We start from the raw sequence: 23,773 nt of genomic DNA on the forward strand, positions 1-23,773 counted from the left end.
TCTACATGGGAGCCAATTTACTGAAACTTCTGGCTGTTCTTAGAATTCTTATGAAATTATTTTTTCCTCTGCCCTAGCAGCTGTGACAAACAAATATTTCTATTGAATAAGTTTAACATCTCACATTATGACTGATGTTTAGCAAAAAGCCCTGAATAACGATTGCACTAAATATTTACTTTAAAAAGGCCCCTTCACAACATTATATGATTTCTAGTCAGCTCACATGCACCACCAGCAGTTTAGAGTGATGAAACTTTCAAGCAGCAAGATAAGGTATTACGATAGGGAAGAAAGTTTTGGCCCAATTATCACATGCTTGAGGGGCAAGATTTACTTTTATATAGGCTTAATGCATTTATTCTATTTTGTTTTTCACCAAAATAATCTAGAGCCATTGCTGCTTTTTTTGCAGCGCTCTTTGGAAAGATTCAAAGTTTAATAAAGAAGAGGCTACCTCTGGGGTGGGGTAGGGGTGCATCTTACCAACATCTCCCCTACCTGTTTAGCTCAGTGTTTCTGAGCTATGGGAGTTGAATTCCAGACACCTTCATGCTGCCAAGGTTGAGAATCATCAGTTTGCCTATACTGTACTGATACCACAGATCAGATGACAATCTTTAGAGGTCCACCAAGTCCTACACTTCCCATGTACATGGCAAAATGCCTGGAGTATCCAGCATTTAAAGTGTTAAGTTAATAGTTGCATCATGAAGTTCTGTTCATTTGAGTAACTTTGCAGCCCATAAGACCAATCCAAGATAACAGGTGCTTCTCCTTATGTTTAAGTCACCAATCTTCTGCTGCACTGAAGCAAGTGGGGCAAGAAGAAGGCTGCATTCCCATCTTCAGGTAAAACATTAAGGAAGTCTCTCAATTCCAGTGCCATGGCAAGGACTGATAACGTTTCTGGCAAAAAGGAGACAAATGTTGTGTTTAATACTCCTGAGTAAAGCTAGTTCTCATCTTACAACCATTCATTTAATGATCATTTGAAGTTACAACAGCACTGAAAAAAAGTGATGTACAACTGGTCCTTGCATTTATAACCACAATGGCATCAGTCAAGTCAAGTGATCAAAATTTGAGAGGTTGGCAACCAACATGTATTTATAGCGTCCTGATTGCCATTTGTGACCTTCCCAAAAAGTCAATGGGGGCAGGAAACCAGATTCACTTAAGAACTGCACTGATTTTCTGAAGAACACCAATTTGCTTATCAATCATGGCAAAAAAGATAGCAAAATGGGGTGCAATTGCTGTGCTTAACCACAGAAATTCTGGTTCCAATTGTGGCATAAATTGAATACTATCTGTATCGCCACCAATGGGTGGTGTAAAATTTTAATTAATTAATAAATGAATGAGCAAACGTTGCTCCTTGAAGATGGTTGCTTGTGGTCTTCATCTAACAATGTGTGATTTGCACTGAATCCAGTTCTTCAATGTAGTCACTAAAGTGTAAACACTCCACAAAATCCTCTTGAGAGCAAAAGGCCATTCTATGTACTGCAAAAGCTCTACATTTCTGCTGTGCTATAAAAACTCATTTTGTTACCTTGTAGTGATGACAGAAATACAGGATAGTTTTCACCAACATGTCTGGTTCGTTTACAGAGTTCAGGAAAAAGTTTGTTCCACCATAAAGCCTAAAGACAGTCAGAAAACAAGATCCAGGTAGAAAATCAAGAGTGTTATTCTTAAAGGAATACAATTCTTCTTCTGTTGCTGCTGTTTGTTTATATTTACTCATAAAAGTATAGCAGTGAACAGATTACATAGAAAACCTTTAAATATGCCAAACTTGCTGCTCCTGTGTTCAAGATGTGATTTGTTCAAGATCTATCAACCAATGAAATGGGATGCGAGCTCCCTTCAGTGCCATTCAAAGTGCCGCGGGGCATAGGGCAGCGATGGCAAACCTTTTTCGGCTCGCGTGCCATAAGAGGGGGAGCACAGGGGGGACGTGCGTGGGTGGGCCACATCTATAATGCAATGCGCTACCACCCAGTGCGCATGCGCGCATGAGAGGTGCTACCCCCCACCTTTTGCATGATTTTTTCACCCTAACCAGGCTCCAGAGGCTTTATAGGAGCCTGGGGAGGGCAAAAACAGCCTCCCCTGCCCCCCTGGAGGCCCTCCGGAGGCTTCGGAGACCTTTAGGAGGCTTCCTTGAAGCCTCCAGAGGACTAAAAACGACCCTACGAGCAAACCAGAAGTCACTTTTGGTTTGCTCGTAGGACCGGTTTAAGCTGTCTGGAGGCTTAAGGGACCTTAAGGAGGCTTCCCTGAAGCCTCTGGAGGGCTTAAACCGACCCTACAAGCAATCCGGAAGTCCGTTCCCAAACTTCTGGTTTGCCCATAGGGCCAGTTTTTTGTGCTCTGAAGGCTTCAGGGAAGCTGCTGAAACCTCCAGAGGGCCTCCAGAGGGGCGGGGGATGCTCTTTTCGCCCTCCCCAGGCTCCTATAAAGCCTCTGGAGCCTGGGGAGGGCGAAAAATGGCTTTGAAAAAGGCTGAACTCAGTTGGACAGTGCGCACTCCTCAAGACTCACTTTCTGAATATTATTTATCATCTTGCCTCTTTCCTAAATTTTTGGAGTAATTCAGAATCTCAGAGAAGTTATTCTGAGGGTCTAAAAAGACACTGTCTCTCTCTAAATGGAACACATACAGTGACTAGCACTAATGATGTTACCTAGTTTGGGCAATGAAATGTATGCAAGAAAACAAGCAAGGACCCCTCACAATTACATTGCTCCATTTTTATTTTAGTGCTATAAATGTCAGTGAGCCTTGCCTGGACTAGCCTTTTTCAATCTCAGGTCCTGCTGATTCTACTGGTTAGAAAATTTAAGAAATATGGACTCAAAACAATCAAGATTGGGCAAGGTTAGAATTTCCTTCTGATGCTTAAAATGCGCACACAGGGTTAGTAACCCAATATACTTCCATATACATCTATGACAGTGGTGGGTTCTGGATCCTGTTGCAACCGGTACGGTGCAACAGGGCCGCACGTCCACCACATGAACGTGCTCTGTGCGAGCATGCGTACTTATGGCCCATGATGCTCCAGCTGATTGGCAGAGCATTGCGCAGGCGTCGTACGCTCTGTGCGCATGCACGGAAGCCCCCAAAACCTCAAATACCGATAAGGAGCGTGGGTGGGCGGGTGAGCCCTCTGGAGCACCATACTGGAACAGTACCTGGTGCTCCCGGCAGACACCGGTACGCCCATACCAGGGTGTACCGGTCGTAACCCACCACTGATCTATTATCTATTGTCAGAATAACCTACATACCGTGTTTCCCAATAAACAAGACAGAGGCGTATATTCTTTTGACCCCCAGATTAAGTGCTTGGCCTTATTTTTGGAAGGTCTTATTATTTTTGAAGTGCAGGAGGCGTCAAGCATGGTCACCTCATGGCTGCTGCTGTGTTGCAATATTTTTGGGGAGGGCTTATTTTGGGGGGCAGGGCTTACTTTTGCGCATGCGCCCAAAAGCCTGATTGGGTTTATTATCCGAAGTGGTCCTATTTTCAGGGAAACAGGGTATGTGGTTATTGTTAAGATACTCCTGCCAAATTTATACAGCCAACAAGTATCAAAGACATACGTTTATATTTCAGGAGAACACAGTCACTTTATAGTATGAGATACGATAAGGCAAGCAAATGCCTGGCTGGGGAAAATACATTGAGGGAACAATAAAAAATACTTTATAATCTTCAAAATTTTGCACCATATGTTCTGGTAAGTACCGCCACTTCACCATTTTAACAAAATAGAAGTTAAGCACTTCCCACATTCAATATAATGGGGTCACTTTGCTCAGTTTTAAAACAATTGACTGGATATGGTATAATAAAATTACATCTGAGGAACTGGTATAAAATAATCTTGTGTAACTATTAAAATGAAACTGCAATGGTTTGTATTTTAGGAGGACAGGAAAAAACAGTATCAGAGAGCTATGAATATTAACACTCACCTGATGTTCATCCCTCAGCTCATGCTGGGCATAAGGTATGACAGCTTCAGGGCATCTATCCAGAAGTTTGTCAATAGCTGCTTTATGCTGTCCTAAACATGTATCACAAAGAACATGTATGCTCAGACCAGAGATGGAATCTTCTGGAATATTCTTCACATATGGGAGAATGGAGGATATTCTGAAGGAAGGACTGCATAAGAGAGACTTCAGAAAGAAGGGGAGAAGAGACATATTAGGTCTGGAAAGGGGACACCAAAATGGAAAAAAATGAGCAATTTATCTTGATGTGAAGTTTCTGAACTTAAGGATTTAAAAGTTACAGCTCTTACTGAGGTTTTTATCTTTAAGAACTGCAGGATTGACTAGGACAGTACAGAATTGAACACTAAGTCTTCCTTTCCCTTTGCTATTTGATGCTAGTCTTTAAAAGAATAGCCAGCAATAATTATTTTCCTCTAGAGCAGTTTTCCAGCCCCTTTTTGATTATCCTTACCAGGCCCGCATAAACCAGCTCTCTCAACCTTCTATGGTGCCTGGTTGGGAAGAAAAGAGAGCTGGCTCCTTATGCTAGAAAACTTTATTCAGAGGGAGGGAAGGGTGAGACTAACTACATAAGGAGCTGATTATATGCTCACCCTTGAGGCTAGAAGGCTTATTGAAACTGTTAGTGTGATTGCAGAAGAGCAAACCTCAAATTCCAACTGCCATATCCCTTTATGTCCTTGGTTATTTTATTTTGCGCTTTACTCTTATTTCTTTATCTGGACTGCTGAGGTACTTCTGAGCCTGTTTTTGTTTTCAACCCTTGTCAATGAATGCTCAAGAAACCGGGGACAATACATTTCAGCAGGTTCTCTATAGCTTGGAGAATCTAGTGTACCTTTTATTTCCTAGTTAGCTCCTCACTTCTCTGCCTACAAGGGTCTCTCTTCCAACCATATCCTATGATTAGAGAACTTCTAGAATCTTTGTACTGCAGCTACTCCCCCCCCTCTCTCACACACACACTCATTCTCTCCTGTGCAAGTGTACACCAATTACACTCACATAATAGACAAACTACTTCTGGAATGAAGAGGGATAGAGCTACCAATAATATATAATATGTTCCTGTAGTGTCTCAATGTTAGGTTTCAATATAGTCATACTAGGTTACTTTTTAAAACTTTCCTTTTAAACTTTTTTTAAAAATATATTCCCTTAATGAACACTGACAGTGTTCTGCCATGGAGGAAATGATTGACTACACGTCTAGTGCAGGAGATAAGTCTCTTTCTCCTCACACTCATTACAATCAAATTGTCTGCATCCCAAGGACACATGATTGTCCCAAACTGAGAAAAGCCTAAAGGCAATCAGGTGTGGACTATAAAAATCCAAATGACTCCTAGATGGCAGTGGAGAGTTAATTTTATTTTGTTTCGGTATGTTTTGCTGATAACTAATGGTTGCCCAGATTTTTGCAAGCCAGAGGATTTGGTTTTGATTCACAATTTGTGCACATCCAAATTAAATAGTAGTTTCTGAAAGGAGCTAGATTTATTTCAAAGGTATATATGGATGCTAAAATGCCTACCAGTGTTAAGAATCTTAAAGAAATCTTTAACTGACTGAAAGCTATCCTCTTTTCTTAACTACAGTAAATTTATTATTGGCTGTCATTCCTTCTGCAATTGTTTAAAGATAAGGCTATCATAGAGAATTTATTTAAAGGAATGATTGTGTTTCAAATATACAGCTGTTGTACAATAACTATGATCTGTAATTAAAGAGTAATTAAACTTCTTCTGGCGTCCTGATGGGGTGGGGAGAGAGAGGGGAGAGGAATATCATGTGTGTCATACTTGCAATTTTGAAAGGTCATCACATGAATTCCAATCAGGAAGAGGTACTAACGACATCATGAATATTATCCAAGAAAATATAAGTCCATAATCACTGCAGGAATTTATCTGAAAGAACCAAACAAAAGATATTGTAAAAAAACAGACAGTCATTTGCACTATGAGCAAGTTTACATTAAGGTTTCTAATCCCATTTAACATTTATTGCAAAGATAGTCATTTTTACTTTATTAAAAAATAATCACAACAACCTACCATTTGATACTGCACTATTTTCTTAAGAAATTCAGGGTCTCTGATGATTATTTTTAATTGTGATTATTTTTAATTAGACAGGTAAATAACAATTTCAAAACCGTATCAACTCTCTTAAGTATCCTCTATTGCTGATATTTGGGGATTTCATATGTCATTTTTTTCTCAAATTAAACTTCACAAAAAATTACCCAGCCCAATTTCCCTTGGCTATATTAGTAGGATCACAGAATACTGTGCCCTCTGTGCTGCCCATGCTACATGGAAATATGCTGGGAGCACATTGTAGGGAAATAAGAAATGGTGGCACAGTGGTTAGAATGTTCGATCCAGACTGACTCAAAGTTGACTCAGCCTTCCATCCCTCTGAGGTTGGTAAAATGAGGACCCAGATTGTTGTGGGCAATATGCTGACTCTGTAAACCACTCAGAGAGTGTTGTAAAGCACTATGGGGCTGTATATAAGTCAAGAATTGCTACTGCTATTCAAGCCTTGGCTTATCCTGATGCACAGTCTCTCTTCTTCCCTATCCAAAGTAGTTTACCAAATCTTCAGTGGTTTTCAGAGGCTCAGTGTCAGGAAGCTCTTTCCTGGACAGTCTCCAAATATACTGTGTAGCAAGCTTAAAATGCAACTTCTGTGCAACATCTTCCTGAGTACATGCTACAAGCAAAGCTTCCCAGAAGTCTACCAAGAGTTGGGGAACAGCATCTTCATTTTTACCACTCAGCATCTGCATTCCAAAAATATAAAAAAGAAGGAATTACTTGCACTGCCCACTACTGCAGCTCTTTTCCCTTCAAAAGCTGGGGAGGTCACTGGCTATCAAAGATTGTTCCAGTGTTCAATCAGCTTTTTTAAAATACTGCTAAGCTTTAAATTGGTGGGTTCATTCTTCACTTTAACTCAGTGGTGGGATCAAATAATTTAACAACCGGTTCTCTGCCCTAATGACCAGTGGGTAGGAGTAGCTCAGTGATCATGTGACCGGGTGGGCGTGGCCAACTCAACGTCACTCACATTGATGGGCACTTCACCTTAGCTGTTACAATGTAATAAGGGTTAACCAGAGAGGCAGTTTCTGTAAGCAGGGCAATAAAGATTAGGTTAGAAACAACACCAGAATGTTTCATTTCTGCCTTCCTTACAGGAAGGCTTTACATCCCTGTAAAGTGGGGGAAAAAAGCCAAAATGAGATTTCTTCCAACAACCGGTTCTCCGAACTGCTTAGAAAGTTAACAGCCGGTTCTCCTGAATAGGTGCGAACAGATTGAATCCCACCACTGCTTTAACTGCAAAGTGAATAATGAACTGCAAACAAGCCTTACTTTGGTTAATTGATATGCATGAATCAAACTATTACATTCAGGTATAGTACAAAATTAGGAAAGAATAGATGTATTTTCCCAGAAAAAAAATCCACTTAAAATTGATATTGCTTTTATCATTTTCAATTGTATGCCATTTCCCCATTAAAAGCCATGCTTCCCAGTGACAGCAATTTGAATCAATCTTTGGCTTTATTAATTATCTATTACATGAATTAGACTATTGAATTCTTTATTTTTCTCTTTCATAGAGTAGATAGAAAAAAATGACTCCAACTTAATTTTTATATATGCTTTAATCATAAAGTCAACAGACTGGAAACAGAACTATTTTTGCAGATCTTAACTATAAGAAGTGGGGGGGGAGGGTAGGAACTATGTTTTTATTTAATTTTATATACTGTATTTTTATTGCATATCAGCCACCTAGAGTCACTATGAGCCAGTAGGCAGCCATATAAATTTCCTTAATAAATATATAAATAAAAGGAGAAAAAAATGTTGCACAACAAACCTTGATATAAGACCCTGCTTCTTCCAGTTCCATTTTATTATTCTCATGTAAAGCCAATAATGAAGCTAGGAGAAATCCAGGTCTGGTTTCTTTGAGAAACAAAGCAAGTTCAGTTGGGAACATCTGTCCTTCAATGTGCTGTTTTAGAAGTCTTGGCTCCCGAATAAAACCACATACTAATTTCATCTGCAGACAAAACACAAGATCTAGCTGGTGGATTCCACTCTACATTTCGAATGGTAGCTAATTCCATTTTTTTTCCAGTTTGTTTTCCAAAAACCCAACAAAAATATATGCTTAGACTAAAAGACAGCTCTGCTCCTGTACCTTTATTCTTCTCCAAAAGGGTGAATAGACTGAAATGTCGTGGGGGGAATTTCATGGAAGATCTACTGGTACTTCCAAACTTAATTGTTGGAAGAATATTGGTACCACTTACCTTTATCACGCTGTAATGATATGTATGTATGTATGTATGTATGTATGATACGTATCCCCCAATGATCCGTACCTCTGCTTGGCTGTCCAGCTCCTTTTCACATCTATCCCGATCCGCCTTTTTCAGAGCCACTGAAGCCTTGGCCAACGTCACCAGATGGCCAATGTCAACAGATGGCGCCATCTTTTCTATCAATTCCAGATGTTCCATTGCAATTTCAGGGCAGACACTTTTCATGCAAGGACTGCAGAGGGTGTGGGGTATCTGGTTTGGCTCAGCACAGTGGAATATCTGAAGCACTTTTGCAGCCAAATCCTAAAAATGCAAACAGATATATAAATCTAGTTCTTGTTATGCTCTTATTTATAACACGGCATATAAATGTAATTAGCGGTTATTAAAATCTCTAAAAGGTCATAAATAAAACAGCAGATTCACAGACTTGTCCAAGGAGACTTGCAGATTCAGGATTGCCTTGGCTAATTATAGCCATTTACCAGAATATAAACTACTCTGGGAAGTCCTCTACTACCCCAGTGGAATTTCTCGCCATGGTGGGGAAAGAAACACTCTCAAAGGTATCAATGACAATTGTGAGTCTTTTGAGATAGGTCACGTGATCAGGAAATAAGACTTCTCAAGAATGATTTTTTATTTTTGATGGCTTCGAGTGAGTCTTGGCTCCTGGCAATTGCCTGTGTCAGTGCCTGCAGTTTCCTGACAAGATTTAAGAAAGGATTTGCCATTGCATACTTCCTAAGGCTGATAGAGAGTGATTGGCTCAAGGTCTCCCAGCTGTTTTGTTGCTAATAAAGATTGGGACTCAAGGTCTCCTGGTTTCTAGCCAAGGGCCTTAACCATATACCATAGGTCAGGGGTCCAAAACTTGGCAACTTTGAGACTTGTGGACTTCAACTCCAACAAGTCTTATAATTATAATTCATTCTAGTTGTTAAATAGGTCATCAAATCACCATGGTTGTTAAGCAAATCCATTGTCCGCAGTAGACATTTGAAATGGAAATGGAAGTAAACACCAATTTTTTTTGGGGGGGGGGAGCCATTTATCACAGTCACATGATCGTGGGATACTGCAAACAGCCATAAACGTGGGCCAGTTACTGAGTATCCAAAATATGAGCACATGACTAGTGGTGGGATTCAAATAATTTAACAACCGGTTCTCTGCCCTAATGATTTCTTCCAACAATCAGTTCACCAAACTGCTCAGAAAGTTAACAACTAGTTCTCCCAAAGAAGTGCAAACAGGCTGAATCCCATCACTGCACATGGCCGTAGGGAGATGAGTGAGTGGCCATTGCAATTCCAATTCACGGTTGAGTACATTTTTGGGTGTCCATTCTGACTAAAAGAGGAAACCAAGATGGTGGAGCAAAGTACAAGAGGTATACTTGAAAGTTTTCTAAATAAAATACTTGAAAGGTCTCTAAATAAAATATGCTAATTGTGGGTCAATTGCTCTCTGATGATAAAAAAAAAATCTTCTCAAAGAACTTCTGAAATGTAAACATGTGGAGGAGGTTATAAAACTGCTGAAAATGCAGAGGACTATATCACAGCCTGGAAAAAACTGGATATTAACTTTCATTTTCACTCTCACTATTATGGTTCAAATGTAAACCTCTCAACACAACTGAAAGAAGAATGACAAAAAAAAAAAGACAAATTTGGGACTTTTTCTTTAAGGACATTAACAAGGTTAAAGATTTCGTGATTAAAAAGAAAGGACTACAAGTTTTTGATACTTCCAGAGAAGAAAAAGATTTTACTCCCTGAAGATGAGCTGGAAGGAGTCAAGTGGAATCAGGATGCAATTTTTCTCTGCCTGATATGTGCAACTGAAAGGAAGGTTTAACTCAAAATTTGAAAATGTATTTTTAACACACACACACACACAAACACAGAGATATATCTTAAATAACTCTTAAAGTAAGCAAAAGCTATTGAAAATGTATTTGAGAGTAGCTGTATTAAGAGAAAGTTAAAGTAAATGATGTACCAGTTTAAAGAAAAACTCTGTATGTTAAAAAGGATGTTTATAAAAGAAAAAAATAATTATTCTATAAGGGTAGCTAAATACAATATTGAAGTTTAAAGCTGGTATGTTAAGTTAAAGAATAAGATGTATTAGAAAGTTTTGACAAAGGGAAAAAAAGTGCTTTTTTTTTTTAAAGTTTAGTACTTTGAAGGAAAAAAGGAAGGTGAAAGGGGAAACACCCCCCCTTTTTTGGTGGGGGGAAGAATTTTAAACAATATAAAGCACTTTGTAAATAAAAATGGTGAGTTTATAATAATTACTAGAATAGAAATACACATTATTACCATAGCAAGGAAGATAAAGCAGGAATAGTTAACTTGATTATTTTATTTAATGAAGAAAATATGTTCTTATTTGGATATCACTTCTGAAATTTTGATCTTGGTTATGTTGATTAGAAAGATTTGGTGTTATAGAAATGGCTAGTTTATATGTTAATGTGTAAAAGCAAAAATTTGAGGCTGGAGTGTGTTTATCTTATACTGAGGTAGGAAGAGTAGGAAGTTAATGCCGCCTTTTGTTTTTTTTCTCTTCCCCCTTCTTTCCATACCCCCTTTTCCCATTCCCTTTCCCGCCCTTAACTTCTTTTCTTTTCTCTTTTTTGGTATTTTATATTTTATATAATAATTTAAAAAATGATAAGTAATTCCAAATGGTGGCTAAGTGACCAGTCGTAAGTCAAGGCATAGCTCTACGCTAAACTGGCTTTCTTTTATATATGGCACCGGGGAACTATAGTTTCTCAGGCCTATTCACTGTTTGTGATCCTAAATCTGCTTACAAAGGATTAGCAGGTCTAATTTCTGAAGAAACACTGTAGTTGCAGTATTTATTTAATATTCTGGTGGCCAACGGTAACAGAAGTTAGTCCCACTAATTTTCTTAAATGCTTCATTTACTCAGTTGACTCTTTTCATTGTTGTGAATGGAAGACAAGAGTCAACACAAGACATGTACCTTCTTATGGTGAAAGGACAACCAAAGAAATCTTATCATCTTACTTGATTTAGCTTTTCATCTGTGTCTTCATACAAGGAGTGCTGCAAGTAGAATATAAAACCTTTTTCATATTTCTGTGTTTTATCTTCAAATGTTACTCGCTTCAGAACATCAGATATAGAAAGCCTGGACATTTTATAGTAAGGGAGTGAAAGATGGAAGTCTTTAGTGTCAAACCTGAAACATAGAAGTCAACAAAAAAGACATTAAAATCCATTTAATATGAGCCCTTTAATAAAACAAACATCTCCCTATTTGGGTAACTAAAATTAGAGTTGGTCTTTTGATAGTCTTGTGCTAAAAATACAGACACATATTAGATTTATTTTGCAGGAGGAGAATATGCAATTTTTCATAAAAATGGGGGCTCTAATTTAGCTCATTCAAAAAATTTCTTCGGTAATTTAAAATTTAGTCTTTTCCAGGCTGTTTATCTCCTCCACAATTTCTAAAGTAGTGATTTTACTTTAATTCTAGCTGGGAATTCTAGAAACTGTAATTCAAAGACCACTGGACGAAACCAAGATATGGAAAATAACCTACAGAATATTAAGTTCAGCCATTAGACTGGGAAATGTCAGACTTCTTACTTTCCCTTCAAACTTCGTACATGCTCTTAAAGTAGACAAGTACAGACCAGAGTACAAAGTTAGGAAAAAAGAGCTGGAGAATAGAAGCAGAGAAGATGATGAAGACAAAATCTGTGCTAGATTAACTATGAAGCTTCTTAAGTTCTGTGTATATTGTTCTGGCATATAAGAGAAGACTCCTTTCAATAAAAATGTGGGATGGAAGGACACTTTAATTCCTACCATGGAAGAATGGTTGCAGAAGTTGATGGAGTTGGCTTAAATGGCAAAACTGACTACTTTGCTTAAAGAAAAGAACATAAGTACTTTTGTTTCCACCTGGAAACCGCTTCTGAACTTTTTACTTGTTGTTCAAAGAATGTAACTCTGACTTTGGGTTTTACAAATTAGACTGATAGATCTTTATAGAAACGACTTGTTCATACTATTATGGAAAAGCAAAAAGCTGTGACTTGAATGTTAATGCCTTGTTTTACTGTAACAGAGAGAGTCGGAAGTCAATGCTTTTTCTCTCCCCCATCTTTTCTCACATCACTTCCCTCTTTCCCCTCCCCCCCCACTGCTCTTCTATTTACTTTTGTATTTTGTACATCATAATACCCTATAACATAATAAAAATGTTTTTTAAAAAGTAAAAATGTGGGCAGTTGAAAGCAGTTCAAGCTGCTTCTTAATCATATGGTATATAAAACAAAGAAAAAGGTATGGACTGGGAGATTTATTGCAAAGTCCTTTATTTTCCTAGACATTCTGTATTCTTTTGACTACAACTCCCATTTCCTGCTATCACTAAAGATTATGGAACTTGCAGTTCAAATCGCTTGGAATACTCCATTAGTACACACACACACACACACACACACACACACACACACACACACACACACAGTGAATGTATATGTGATAATATATAGATATACATAATATATACATAACCTGGGCTGATCTATTCTCCCTTACGTTCTGTTAGCTAAGCTGAAGATGTAGAGGGGTTACTTCCTCCTTTTTAAGACATGAACATAGTAGTACTAACCTACTATGATGGCCTCTAAGGCAGTGCAGGGTCTTTAAGATGACAATGCTCCAATGAAGTCCCCAGTATAATTCCCTCCCTGATATGATCTGAATAAAGATTTTTATTGCAAAATTCAATATTCAAACCTGCTGTAACAGTCTCCAAGAAGAGCGCAACTCTCGTGAAATGCTGCTAGCAGAGCTTCCTTCTCCTCCAAGTCTTTCAGAGCAGGATCCATTAAAGCTGTTCTGACTAGCAAATGAGCCTCACTTAAGAGATGAATACAACTCTCCGTTCTTACATTTTCATAGGTTTTACTGTATTCTACCTAAAGCAGAAAAAGGGGTCACTTTCAGGTTTATGTTAGGACACAGTACATTGTCCTATTCCTATAAGCCAATAAAATAAATGCAGAATATTACAGTACCATTTCTCTGTAGAGTTGGAGAGTTGAAGTTGTGTTCACAATATACAAATTCCAACCACGTTCAGATTCTGGGGGAACCTTGGTTTTGATGTTATCAGTCTTTCGGTAACTGAAAGGATACACATGCACTAGTGAATTTTAAATTTGCAACTATAATAATTTTGTCAGCTATTTTAGAATTCTTTCAATCGCAATAGAAAGGCAAGAATATATGTTCAAGATGATCAGTTGCTGAATGACCTCCTTCTGACCCCAAACATCAAAATCTTGCCTCCACTCCAAAACTCAAAACCTTTATACTTACAGGAGTCTTCGTTTAAATGTTTTTTTCTCGAGAAAGTCCTCAGAATCTGCTTTTGTCAAAATGATGATATGGTGTTTGAAGTGAGAGATGGCTTTCAACCCTATAAAAAGCTGCATTCTCAAGGTACAAACATCAAGAGACGCGGGGGGACAAGCCTGTGAAGAAACAGTGTATCTTTACATTATTATATCTTTAAATTCTCTAGAACTGAAAATGGATCACTTGCCATCCTCCAGCACCCATTTGTGACCTCAAGGCATCCCAAGTTGGTCAACATCTTCATCCATCCACCTGATCCTTAAAAGTTGCTCCAAGAGTCACTGAAAATCAGGTGGTATCCCAAATAAATAAATAAAAAATTCTCCCCAAACCAGTTAATAAAATCAGTCCAAGGTTTATTATTTTAATGTTTCTTAAATCTTTGTGGGCTTTTAATAATAGCTTTATGAGGTGTGGTGATGGTACAATTCTATACATATTTACAAAGATATTTTATTTTGTTTTGTTTTCCTAATATTGTATTTTTCAGAGTATAAGACACACATTTTTTCCCCTATAAAAGGGTGAAAATTTGGGTGTGTCCTATATACCGAATGGAGCCCTGCCCACCTGTCCCACCCTTTGGCCTCTGCCTCCCAGCAATTTGTAGCAAACAGCCTGTTTCAGTTTCAGCACAAGCACCTGATTGTCAGTTGGATCGGCCACGACAATCAGCTGTTTCAGGCTGCAGGGATTGCCATTGCCTGTTGCTGCTTCCGGGTGCCCCATTTTTAGCTTCCACATCCGATTTTTGGCCTCTGCATGCCCCACACTCCATTTTCTGCCCATTCCAATCCCCGCCGCCCAGAACGTGCGAAAAATGGGGTGCGCAGAGGCCGAAAATGGAATGCGTGGAGGTGGCAATAGGCTATGGCAATTTCTGCAGCCTGAAACAGCTGATTGGAGGCCCGACAATCAGCTGCTTGTGCTAATCAGGTTGTGCTGAAATTGAAATGGGCTGTTTGTTACAAGGAGGCAAATTGCAGGGAAGCAGAGGCAGAGTCCCCCCCCTTGTTTTCCTCCCCAAAAGCTAGGTGCGTCTTATAGTTCAGAGTGTCTTATACTCTGAAAAATATGGTAATTCACTTGTATTTTTAAACACTATTCAGGCATCATTAACTTAGGAATACTTCTGAACACTTCTAATGTAAATATTACCCAATGAGGTTGGAATGATACCCAGACATCTGTGTTTCAAGAGATGTTTGCTGGAAAAAACACCCAATGGGTTTAAATTACTTTTTACTGAACTATCTACTCAAGATAACTTCCTTGATCAGAAACTGGCAGCTCAAATTTTTCAAATATGCTGATGAAGTTAGGATATTTCTGTTGAAATACACATCATTTTATATTAGCTTTGCTGTTTTTGTGTCCATCTTGAAACTCTTCAGACTTCATTTTCATCTCCACCATGAAGCCATCCCATAGCTAGTCAACGCTACCTCTAAAGCAGTGTTTGAGGTTTTCTTAACCTCATTAACGTTAAGATGTGTGAACTTCAACTCACAGAATTCCCCAGCTAGCATGCTGAAGTCCTAAAAGGTTGCCTACAAAGCTAATTCAGAAATGAATCAGAGCACCTTTAATGTTGTATCAATGTAGGGGTCTTGGTTCCGAGCTGCTACTGCACTGCATCTCACTGTAAAGCACTGCAGGTTGTTGCTAAGTGGAAAAATTAAAAAGAAATTAGGCTGGAATATATCCATCAGCCCATTGCCAATGTTACCTTGCAAATGTGTTATATAAAGACTGTGCAAGCAGGAGAATTTAAGGGTTAAACGCCAAAGCATACAGAATATCAGGTTAGAGAAAAAACAATCTTGATTATTAGTGTGTAACAATGTAAACACAATACACTGTGAAATATATAGTATTGCTTGAACTAATCAGCTAGAGATAGAGATAGATTCTAGAGAAGGGTTTTCTAAAATAAAACTTCTCTCATTCCAGCATTAAATTCCTGCCCCATTTCATGTTGCACCATGTAGAATTTTATCCATATACATCTGGTGAATCAACAATAAATGCTGCTTATCAATATATATTCTTGACCTCCTGTGCTCAAACTCTGCAACCCATTTCTCAACACAGAACTTGAACCACTGGTGGAATGTTCTGGACCTCAATGAAGGATGATGGACAATAAAATGTGATACCTTGTAATGACATGCAGGAATTGGGGTGTAAGAACTGCTTGCTGAGATCTTTCTGAATACTGGTAGGTAGAAATAAGTTCCACTAAGTTATTGATTGTGTATAGGTATGCCACATGTGGTAGAGAGAAAAAGCAAAACAAACTCAGGAAATCTTGTTTAGTTGTATCTCCTTCCTTAGCCATGACAGAAGTCCCTAGATGAAAAAAAGAGAAAAGAGAATATCTAGCACCAGACACTAGGTAAGAGCTACAATCTTTGAGCCTTCTCTCGATCCAACTACTTTAGAAATTCTGAATTACAGGAACTATAGGGGTCTGGCTAATCTAATTGGGGATGATAATTTTGTGATTTTATTGAGATTTGTAGGCCGCCCTTTTCCCTGAGGGGACTCAGGGCGGCTCACACAAAATCGGGGAAGGGGAGATACAGACAATAACAAAGACACATATAATAAAAACAGTAACCAACATGCATTCATCATTCGGGAGGGGCAACTATCTTCATCCCCAGGCCTGACGGGCTAGCCAGTTCTTCAAGGCTGCGCGGAAGGCCTGGACGGTGGTGAGGGTACGAATCTCCACGGGGAGTTCGTTCCAAAGGGTCGGGGCGACTACTGAGAAGGCCCTCCTCCTTGTAGTTGCCAGCCGACACTGGCTGGCCGATGGAATACGGAGGAGGCCCAATCTGTGTGATCTTATTGGTCGCAGGGAGGTAATTGGCAGAAGGCGGTCTCTCAAGTATCCAGATCCACTACCATGTAGGGCTTTATGGGTGATTAACAGCACCTTGATAATGATATCAATGAAGAAGATACATTTGATTTCTATGATCAATCGTCTCATTCAAGTGTCTCTGGATGATGCACTGTAAGTCAACACACAAAGAAAGCATGAAACTGGAGAAGGAAATATATGATAACAAGCTTTCTGTAACACCAATTCAAGTACAGCAAAAATGGTGCAATCCACATTAAAAATAAAATCAGAAGGCTTAAAGAACCTGAAGTTTATAGAAATACAAAAGCCAGACAAACCTCGTGAAAAACACCAAAGGGAGGGAAAAATTCCCTGCAAACTATCTAATGAGGATTGAGTATGTTTAGTGAATCCAGAATTCTGGCATTCTGATAGGAGAAAATAAAAGCAAGAGGAAGCACAATAGGAACATTCTTGAAGAAGAAAAAATAACTGATTGGCCAGCTTCTTGGTGCAACAATGTGTTGCAGAGTTTTCTCACATGCTCTAAACTCCAATTGATCCTGGAGCAAAATTATCATTAGTAATAGAAGGGCATCTAAAACTAGATTAACATTTATACCATATGAATTAGGAGATGTTTTGTGGGTTGAGTACAAGAGCCCTGTTCCTACAATCTCTTCTCATAATCAATAGATCCTTCTCTCTTATTCCATCCAACTTTGTTACATTATGGTACAAGCTCAAAGAATTTTTTAAAATAAAAAATAAATTTAAAACAGACCATTAAAAAATATTGTAACCCCTATAAACTTTCAAATGAATTTATATAAATTTTAAATTGTCACAGTATTCCAATTTATGATTGGATTTATGATTCTGAAATATCACAAAAATTATTTTAAATATGACTCTGACACAAATTCTTAAGTTACTGAAATTGAAGTTTGCTTTCAATATATGGTATTGTATTTATTGAAAATATTTTCTCATTGTAAGCTATAGCTTGTCTATCATATGGTAATCTAATATTGGAAATGGGATGTATTTCTTCACAACTTCCATAATCATATTGTAGATTGAGAAATGTACCTGATTCATGCATTGGAAGCAGCTGAAGAGAGTGCAGTTTGGCATCTTCAACAGAAAAAGGAAATGAGGACACATCAAGAGCAAAACGCCTATAAAGAAAAGAGAAAAATGAAAAGGTAAGCCAGCTGTTTTCCACTTTTACAATGATATCGCAGGAATCTTTATGCAATTTCTTGTGCTTTCATATTGTATTGGAAACTGCTCCTGCAGAAACAGGGTCCGAATTTAAGTAGGGTGCAGATCTCTTAAGATCTCTGTCCATTAGCAAACCAATGTGTAAGACTGACTAGTCTTCCACTTTGAGAATTTCTTAATAGTTCTAACAATTCGCATTTTTTTGCTAAAATAACCTCCTAAAACTGGCACATAAGACATTGTAGGTGTTCCGATTGTTTCTTGCTGTATTAGAACAGAATAACAGAGTTGGAAGGGACCCTGGAGGTCTTGTACCCCAACCCTGTGCTTAAGCAGGAGACCCAGTGATGGCTAACCTTTTCCGGACTGAGTGCCCACAGTACGCGTGCGTCCCAACCCCCAAAATGCAATGTGTGTGCGGACCCGTGTATCTGCCCCACCCCTACACATCCACGCCCCAACCCCTCACGCATATGTGTGTGGCACCCCACATGCACACCCTGTCCCCCATGTGTGACCATGTGCGCATGCCCCCACTGCATGTTTCCCGTGCATGCGTGGCAGAGACCCAAAAAACAGCTGGCCACTGGGAGGTGCACATGTATGCGCGACAGAGTTGAACTGGGATGATGGCTTGCGTTCCCACAGAGAGGGGGCTGCGTGCCACCTCTGGCACACATGCCATAGGTTCGCCATCATAGCCCTATACCATTCCAGATAAGTGGCTGTCCAGTCCCTTTTTAAAAGCCTCCAATGATCGAGCACCCACAACTCCTGAAGGGAAGCCATTTCACCGGTTGATTGTTCTCACTGTCAAGAAATTACTTCTTAGTTTTAGGTTAGATTTTCTTTGATTAGTTTTCATCCTTGGTTTCTTATCTTACCTTTTATTTAACATGGAAACCAAATAAATGGCTTACATACCGTGTTTCCCCGAAAATGCGACACAGTCTTATTTTCTTTTAACTTACAAAATATGGTCTTGGGCTTATTATAGGGGCGGGCTTATTGTTTTGGGGCAGCTGCTTCCTTGCGAACTGGCTCCTGAAGAGCCGGGCACGGCCTCAGGGGCAAAGCAGCCATGAGGGGACCAAGCTCCTGAGCAACCGCCTGGCAAACCCCATCTCCAGCCGGGCAGAGCACCATTCACTGACCAAGGGGGTATCCCTAAGGTGCCAAGCCACGTGGTGCTCTGCCCGCTCCCGCGGCATGGCACATTAGGGATACCCCCTAGGTCAGTGCATGGAGCTGTGCCCGGCTGGAGAAGGGGGTTGCATGAGTCCCTGTTCCGCCCCCAGCAGGCATGCCTCCTAGCTTCAACATGTCCCAGCCCAGCTCTTCCTGCCACACCCACCACCGTGCTCCGAGCATAATGTCTTCTCCGGTTCCAAACTACCAAACTCGGCTGCCGAATCTTCCAGCAGCAGCCGCTCTAGGAGTGCGCTCTATGGTTGTGGGCTGGCTGCTAGAAGACTCTCTGACAGAGTCTTCCAGCAGCCAGCCCACAACCATAGGCTGTTACCACAGCAACAATTGTAAATGTAAACTAGTTTCCAATCACCTGAAATGCAATCACATGCCCGTGGGGCTGTTGTGATGGTTAACTTCAAATATGATTTGTAACAGTTTTTCTAAGACCATTATAATATTATGTTGACAAACTGTTGTAAGTTGCAGATTAATTGATTCATTTCTGAAAATGTTGGCTGCTGATACTTTACATAATTTATGAAATTATTTACATCAACATAACCAGTAGAATGTATATATATTAGCTACTACTTGCTGCTGGAAAAAGAGACATGAAATGCTACCTTTTCAAAGTTTGAACAACCCTATATATCAGAGAGGACATCATGCCAGTAATATAACTAGTTTTTGGGGAATGCTTGCTGTTTTATCATCACTAGGGGAAAAACTATATACATGTGGACTCTGCCCTAGCAGCTGAAGAAAGACAAATTAATATAGACAGAGATGATTTTAACATTGCCTATTTATCCATAGCTTGGAAAAAGAACATTTTGTTTTATTTTAACTAAACCATGGAAGTTTCCTTTTATATTTTATGTAAGCTGCTGACATAATTACATAAGCTGTAATTTCATCAGTCAGTAGAAACTAGAGGTGAATATCCACAGGATGCTTTTAGTTTTAGCTTATTATAAGCTGTAAATATACTTTGCAGTGAGCATGTTTTATGAATCAGGTTACTAAGATTTGCTTAAACCAGGTATATGGATCAAATGAAGTGATAATATTAGATGATATTTGTTTCTGAAATGTTATTATTTTATGTATTGTATACACAGTACATATCTACAAAAATCTATTAATGATAAACAATGTTTTATTACCTGTACAGGACATATTGCACTTGGATATTTGAATCTTCATCAGTTAAGCTAATTGACTCCAAAATAACAGATATCTCACACTTGCTACTTTCTTCTCCGAGAAGTTCCATGGGCTGCTGACAGAAAACAAACCCATCTGATTCTGATTGAGTTTGATCAACTTCCTCTGTTATACCTTTAGTAAGCGGAAAATAATGTCAGTATACAATGTCAACTCTCAAGACAACTAGAAATGAATAGAAGAAACATTACCACCCTAACCTTGTACAGGTCATTCTCACTTACCAACAGTAATTGGGAATGGGAGCTATCATTAAGCAGTGAAATCATAAAGCATATGTCTGAAAAGCCCAGGAGGATCTTCAGCCAATACAACATACACACTTTAAACCCAAAAATACACTAAGGCAGAAGCTTGTCCGCCCCAAGGATAAAACACCTAGACACAAGCTAAGCAATGTTGTATATGCAGTGAGACATGTGCAGATGTGTACATTGGGGAAACAAAACCACTTCATAAACGCATCGTACAACATAGGAGAAAAAACCCATCAGGAAAAGATTCAATAGTCCATCTGCATTTAAAAGACAATGACCACTCTCGAAGATAGCAAAGTCCACATTTTGGACACAAAGGATCCCTGGTTTGAAAGAGGAGTCAAAGAGGCCATGCATGTCAAAATTGAACAGCCCTCTCTCAACAGAGGGGGGAGGGATACAACATCACCATCTCCAATCTACAACAAAATTCTTTCAGTAGTTCCAAGAAGGTTCCAGGCCCATTTGCAAAGCTGAAGAAGCTTCTTGTATGAGAAGCAAAATGTCTTCAAAGAAAAACAAGTCCAGTTGCCTCTTGAAAAAGCACCTTTGGGACAACCATGACCTGGATGACTGAGAATCTCCATAGTCATAAACCACAATATCACATGCCCCACTCTGACTTATATTGGCACTCCCAGTTGCTGTTATTAGGTGAATCTCACATGATTGCAGCATCCCATGGTCAGGTGATTGCTATTTGAAAACTCCTGCTAGCTTCTCCACTGATTTTACTTGTTGGAAGCTGGCAATGAATGTAGAATGCCATCATCTCATAAGTTGCCAAGCATTTAAATTGCAAACATGTGATTACCGGATGCTGCAAGGACCATAACCATGAGGTTTGGTGGTAAGTTCCCCTCATTCAGCACTGTTATAACTTAGAATGATTGTTGAATGAGGGCCAACTGTGTGCCGCTTTTGTCAAGACCAGAAAACTCATCTTGGCAAGCAGTCTTGATCTGTGTATTTGAAATATCATACTGACCTTCATTAATGGATATTTCAGGCTCTACAGATTCACAGATATGCTGTTTGCTATTACCAGCCAAAGTTACTTTCTCCCCCGTTAGTAGCTTGAAGACAAGGACTTCCAGTTCTGCTGTGATAGCAATGTACCCTGCGCAAAATGCAACTTCTGTTGGGGTGAACTTCTCCATGTGCAAAATTAAGGACCGTTCAAAGTCAAGCACTTTTACATCCTCACTCACAAATAAATGCTTCAAGTGGAATAATATCAACTTATTCTTGCAGCCAACCAGGAGGTCTCCTGATACAGGGCAACAGGAGAAACATGTGGGAGGATCAGAAAGAGGAATTTCTATGATTGACATTTGTTCTTTTGACATCTCAGTATGGGAAGCTTCTGGGTTATGACCTTGCATCCGGACACAAACACGTGAGTTGCCAGAGGACATGCATCTCCAGTTAACATACACTCGTAAGAAGAGGGTGCTGTGTTTCTCCTCAATAGTGGCCACATAATCTCCTGAAAAGCAAAAATTGATTTTGAAAAAAACATGGACAAAAATGTAAATGCCATAGTGAAACATAGGAGTGTGTATAATCAAACTATAATGTGAACTAAGTTTTTGAATTAGTTGGCAATTCCATCAGAAGATCGTGCTAAATGCATAACCGTGCCATCAGACTTTATATTTTGTATTTCTCATAATTAGCCACAATACCCTGATTTACTACATGGGGATTGTGTTACATCACACTGGGAAAGACTGTGTTTTTTTGTCTGCTGATAACAGTTAACAGGAAAATCCTAGTAGTTTATTAACAGCCATGCTGATCATATTGACTATAGAATAAGGAGGAATAGCATTCTTAGACAAAGTCTTGGCTCAAATATGAAACTCAAAGTTACTGGAAAGATAAACCTGTGATTACAGTATGAGATTGCCTTCAAATTAAGTACTAATCATTAGGCTTGATGTTGTACAAACCTCATAATTGCTTTTTGAAGGTATGATTTACAGTTTACATTTGGGGATCCTCAATATACTGTCTGGGGACAGTAATAAACCCATACTTATAACATGTCTCCTTCTCTAATTGATTCTTCCTTTAAATCAATAGGAAACTGGCATAGAGCAAACAAAATTCCAGCTGCTAACATCTTTTTCCCCAAGTCTGTCACTGAACCAGTAATGAGCCCAGGGCACTTTATTTATAAATGCTTCCACCTTCTCAGAAAAAGTATCACGATAGAAGGGGAACACAGGGTAATTAACATGCTGGTAAGAGTATAAAGGTTTATTATGTATTAAATTATTATGTATATGTTGCCTGACTATCGGCTAACTCCTAAAGGGTGGAGTGCTCTCCTGGCATGATTTTATAAAGGATCAAGGGTACAGAGCAATCATTGAGCCAAGGTGGCGCAGTGGTTAAATGCAGCACTGCAGGCTACTGCTAGATCAGCAGGTCAGCGGTTCAAATCTCACCGGCTCAGGGTTGACTCAGCCTTCCATCCTTCCGAGGTGGGTAAAATGAGGACCCAGATTGTTGGGGGCAATATGCTGACTCTCTGTAAACTGCTTAGAGAGGCCTGAAAGGCCTATGAAGCGGTATATAAGTCTACTGCTATTGCTATACTGCTATTGCTATATTTGATAAGGGTGCCAACAACGCCAAAAATGATCACAAAATTCCCCCAAAATGTGTATGGCCCATCAAGACAAAAAGCCTGGCTTCGGCTGGACTATGAGTGCCCATTCTTCGTTTAGGAAGGAAATGTCTGGTCTCCCGAAAAGGCAGCTTATTTCGTGAACTGTTTTCCTTCCCTCCGACTCGGTTCTGGATGTCCAACCAGGTTTGCGCTTACCCACTTCGCCGTAGGCCATGAAGAGCACTCGACCCAGGGTATTGAAAAAACCGAGCGGCTCGCCGAGTTCCGCAAACACTTCCACCTTGCAGGCGCCGGAGCCGCAGACCACCAGGAGTACGTCCCGCCCGCAGCAAAAGAGCGCCGGTTCCTGCTTCAGAGGGACGACTTGCTGCGACCCGAAGGGGTGCAAGTTGTAGACCTGCACCATGGCTCCAACTCGCCCAGGCTCCGCACCCAAAATCAACTGTCTCCTGCGCGATCCTCGCTTCGTAGCCGCTGCAAAGGCTACCGCTTCCGCAAAAGGGCCCCGCCTCAGGCCAGTCAGCTGGAAGGAGGCGTCAGTCGCGCCCCCAATCCAGCCCCTTCTT

The 23,773-nt window shown here is 39.6% G+C and overlaps 1 protein-coding gene across 1 annotated transcript; it reads right to left on the bottom strand.

Annotated features, from left to right (window-relative positions):
• Positions 1-265: 265 nt before the first annotated feature.
• HPS3 (HPS3 biogenesis of lysosomal organelles complex 2 subunit 1) lies at positions 266-23,701 on the bottom strand. Its single transcript, XM_014070046.2, has 17 exons — positions 23,403-23,701; positions 21,555-22,055; positions 20,249-20,423; positions 17,757-17,845; positions 15,970-16,162; positions 15,394-15,475; positions 13,772-13,926; positions 13,468-13,576; positions 13,187-13,368; positions 11,438-11,612; positions 8,451-8,693; positions 7,940-8,125; positions 6,642-6,830; positions 5,842-5,949; positions 3,995-4,201; positions 1,559-1,649; positions 266-909 (listed from the first exon to the last, which is right to left on the bottom strand). Exons 1-17 carry the CDS (start codon positions 23,611-23,613, stop codon positions 785-787), a joined length of 3,021 nt encoding a protein of 1,006 aa, XP_013925521.2. The 5' UTR covers positions 23,614-23,701; the 3' UTR covers positions 266-784.
• Positions 23,702-23,773: the final 72 nt, after the last annotated feature.

This window comes from Thamnophis sirtalis, unplaced genomic scaffold, assembly GCF_051295495.1.
Source record: "Thamnophis sirtalis isolate CommonGarterSnake01/CBP01778 unplaced genomic scaffold, rThaSir2_p1.2 scaffold_11, whole genome shotgun sequence".
NCBI lineage: Eukaryota > Metazoa > Chordata > Lepidosauria > Squamata > Natricidae > Thamnophis > Thamnophis sirtalis.

Coding starts and splice junctions, on each gene's coding strand:
- HPS3 (XM_014070046.2), bottom strand. CDS start 23,613: ATGGTGCAGGTCTACAACTTGCACCCCTTCGGGTCGCAGCAAGTCGTC. Junction 16,163..17,756: donor GCTTCCAATGCATGAATCAG/GTACATTTCTCA, acceptor TTTTTCATCTAG/GGACTTCTGTCATGGCTAAG. Junction 13,927..15,393: donor ACATTGATACAACATTAAAG/GTGCTCTGATTC, acceptor GTTTCTTCACAG/GCTTGTCCCCCCGCGTCTCT.